General features: G+C 33.6%; 1 protein-coding gene across 1 annotated transcript in view; it reads right to left on the bottom strand.

The window, feature by feature from the left end:
• Nucleotides 1-19: 19 nt before the first annotated feature.
• Lrat (lecithin retinol acyltransferase) overlaps nt 20-3,147 on the bottom strand; it is a 7,444-nt gene continuing 4,316 nt past the window's right edge. Inside the window, exon 2 of the mRNA XM_010611486.2 lies at nt 20-880. Coding sequence (XP_010609788.1) covers nt 728-880 — 153 coding nt within the window. The 3' untranslated portion in view covers nt 20-727. The remainder of the gene's footprint in view (nt 881-3,147) is intronic.

Raw genomic sequence — 3,147 nt, 5'->3', positions numbered from 1 at the left:
CAGTGTTATACATAGGGGCACACAAATGGAAAAAATTAACAAATTCTTTGTAAGTAAAGCCAACTAAATTGTTCAAATGTAATAATGACTAGATATATAATGGAGGTCATTTAGGTGAAAAAACAGATTTTTATACTTCTGTTCAGTTACTTTTTAATTACACCTAATTTTGCCAATATTTATTTCATATAATGAGAATATAATATTCTTGATTTACTGGGGAGTACATGTGATATGTGAAAAAACAAACTGAATTTTGGTGATTTTTTTTGGCTAATTAAGCATGTTTTCACTTGAATGAAGAAAAATGTTTTCAGTTTAATATGTCTTTCAATAAAGTAGAATAAACTTACAATAAAGTGAATGATCTTAATAAGTCTTCCGATCTTCAAATGTAGGCCTAACGGAACAATGATTACTGGAGAAAAGAAAACACACAAATAAATCTCCTGTGGCATCATCTTGAATATGATTTTCTTGTATAGCTGAATTCTTTCACAAGCTCTCAGATTTCCAAGGATTGAATGGTGTTTTACAAGGGAACTATGTGAGATTAGAAAATCTTTGTTCCTGGTATACAGTAAACATTTTATGTGATTCTTAATCACATTTTTATTCAGAACATAGTGTTATAGGTCACATTTTTCTTAACAATATTTATAGTGATTTGTGCTCTATAAATATAAACATATTTGTATACAGAATGCACTGATGCAGATATATGAAGTCAGCCAGATATCCACAAGCAGAATGGTATAAGAATCGCAGGAAAGGTAATAAATGATGCCAGGCCCATGCAGACTATAGACGCCAATCCCAAGATTGCTGAAGCAAGAACACTTCTCTGATCACGGATAATTATCTTCACATACTCACAAAACTGGAAAACAAAAGTTCAGAATATTAGGAAAGGTGAATGAAACTAAAAAGAACCACATGTACCAAATAGTAGAACAGTTTTCTCAGCCATTTTCTCTGTTAAGAAAGCTAAAAGTTCTCTGTTTATGTTTAGTTTCTTGATTCTATGTCCCATAGTACCTGAAATGATGCTTTAGACAATGAGGTTAGTAATAGCAGTTGCCTTAGTAAACACAGGATTTTCCAGACAATTATGGAATGTAACCACATAAAAATTATTCAGGATTAAAAGTTAAAAACAACATTAAATTGCACCAATACCACATTCTATAATTAGATGGGCAAGGGATCTTGTATCTTGAATTAAAAGAATGGAATTTAACCTATGATTATTGGTGGATTCAATTCTTCTAATTCATAAGTCTAAAAATTGGCAATACCAATGATAACTTTTGTACAATTCTCAGAATTGTAAAGGTTTAGCACCAGTTTCATTCTGTGGTCATACCCCATTCCTTGACTAAATCAATCAAATTCACCATCAATTTTATGACACATAATTGGCTCCTGGAAACAAAGATAAAATAATATCATTCTACCCTTGGCAAATGCATTCTTCTAATATGTGTTAATTCTTAGAAAAATGAATTTAACTTGGAAGCAACGGCTCATGTTTGAATGTCCCAGCTCTGTCTCTCTTGGCTGTGTGCCCTGAGGTAAATCACTTACCTTGCCCTGACTACCCTCTTCTTCACGTAACTCTGAGGTGGTTGTGCAGTCTACATGACATATAAATGGAAGGCACTACAATGCTCAGTAGCACTGCCTATATGTTGACAGGTATCTCTCGCTCACTGTCTTCACTGCCAGCATTTAAATCAATTGCATTTTTAAATGAGTCTTGCTGTTCATACTAGATTTAAATGCCTTTTCTTTTTGGGGGTATCAGGGATCAAACTTGGGTCCTTGCACTTGCGGGGCAGGTGGCGGCACCGCTGAGCCTTCAATGCCTTTTCTAGAACACTGAATTGTATATGCTTCTAGGTTCTCCTATCGTTGCATACATAGCACTGACTGGTAGGTTTGCAAATTCCTTTCTTCTTTCCCTTCCTCTTTGCTTTCCCTTTCTTTTTGGGTATCAGGGATCAAACTTGGGTCCTTGCACTTGCGGGGCAGGTGGCGGCACTGCTGAGCCACGCACACAAATGGAAAAAATTAACAAATTCTTTGTAAGTAAAGCCGACTAAATTGTTCAAATGTAATAATGACTAGATATATAATGGAGGTCATTTAGGTTAAAAAACAGATTTTTATACTTCTGTTCAGTTACTTTTTAATTACACCTAATTTTGCCAATATTTATTTCATATAATGAGAATACGATATTCTTGATTTACTGGGGAGTACATGTGATATGTGAAAAAACAAACTGAATTTTGGTGATTTTTTTTGGCTAATCAAGCATGTTTTCACCTGAATGAAGAAAAATGTTTCCAGTTTAATATGTCTTTCAATAAAGTAGAATAAACTTACAATAAAGTGAATGATCTTAATAAGTCTTCTGATCTTCATATGTAGGCCTAACGGAAGAATGATTACTGGAGAAAAAAAAAACAAACAAATAAATCTCCTGTGGCTATCATCTTGAATACGATTTTCTTGTATAGCTGAATTCTTTCACAAGCTCTCAGATTTCCAAGGATTGAATGGTGTTTTACAAGGGAACTATGTGAGATTAGAAAACCTTTGTTCCTGGTATACAGTAAACATTTTATGTGATTTTTAATCACATTTTTATTCAGAACATAGTGTTATAGGTCACATTTTTCTTAACAATATTTATAGTATAAGAATCGCAGGAGGTAATAAATGATGCCAGGCCCATGCAGACTATAGACGCCAATCCCAAGATTGCTGAAGCAAGAACACTTCTCTGATCACGGATAATTATCTTCACATACTCACAAAACTGGAAAACAAAAGTTCAGAAAATTAGGAAAGGTGAATGAACCTAAAAAGAACCACATGTACCAAATGGTAGAACAGTTTTCTCAGCCGTTTTCTCTGCTAAGAAAGCTAAAAGTTCTCTGTTTATGTTTAGTTTCTTGATTCTATGTCCCATAGTACCTGAAATGATGCTTTAGACAATGAGGTTAGTAATAGCAGTTGCCTTAGTAAACACAGGATTTTCCAGACAATTATGGAATGTAACCACATAAAAATTATTCAGGATTAAAAGTTAAAAACAACATTAAATTGCACCAATACCACATTCTATAATTAGATGGG

The sequence above is a fragment of the Fukomys damarensis genome, unplaced genomic scaffold, assembly GCF_012274545.1.
Source record: "Fukomys damarensis isolate Sample0158 unplaced genomic scaffold, DMR_v1.0_HiC HiC_scaffold_38, whole genome shotgun sequence".
NCBI classification, from domain to species: domain Eukaryota; kingdom Metazoa; phylum Chordata; class Mammalia; order Rodentia; family Bathyergidae; genus Fukomys; species Fukomys damarensis.
Note: the sequence above shows the minus strand (reverse complement) of the source record. Positions and strands in the feature narration are given on the sequence as shown.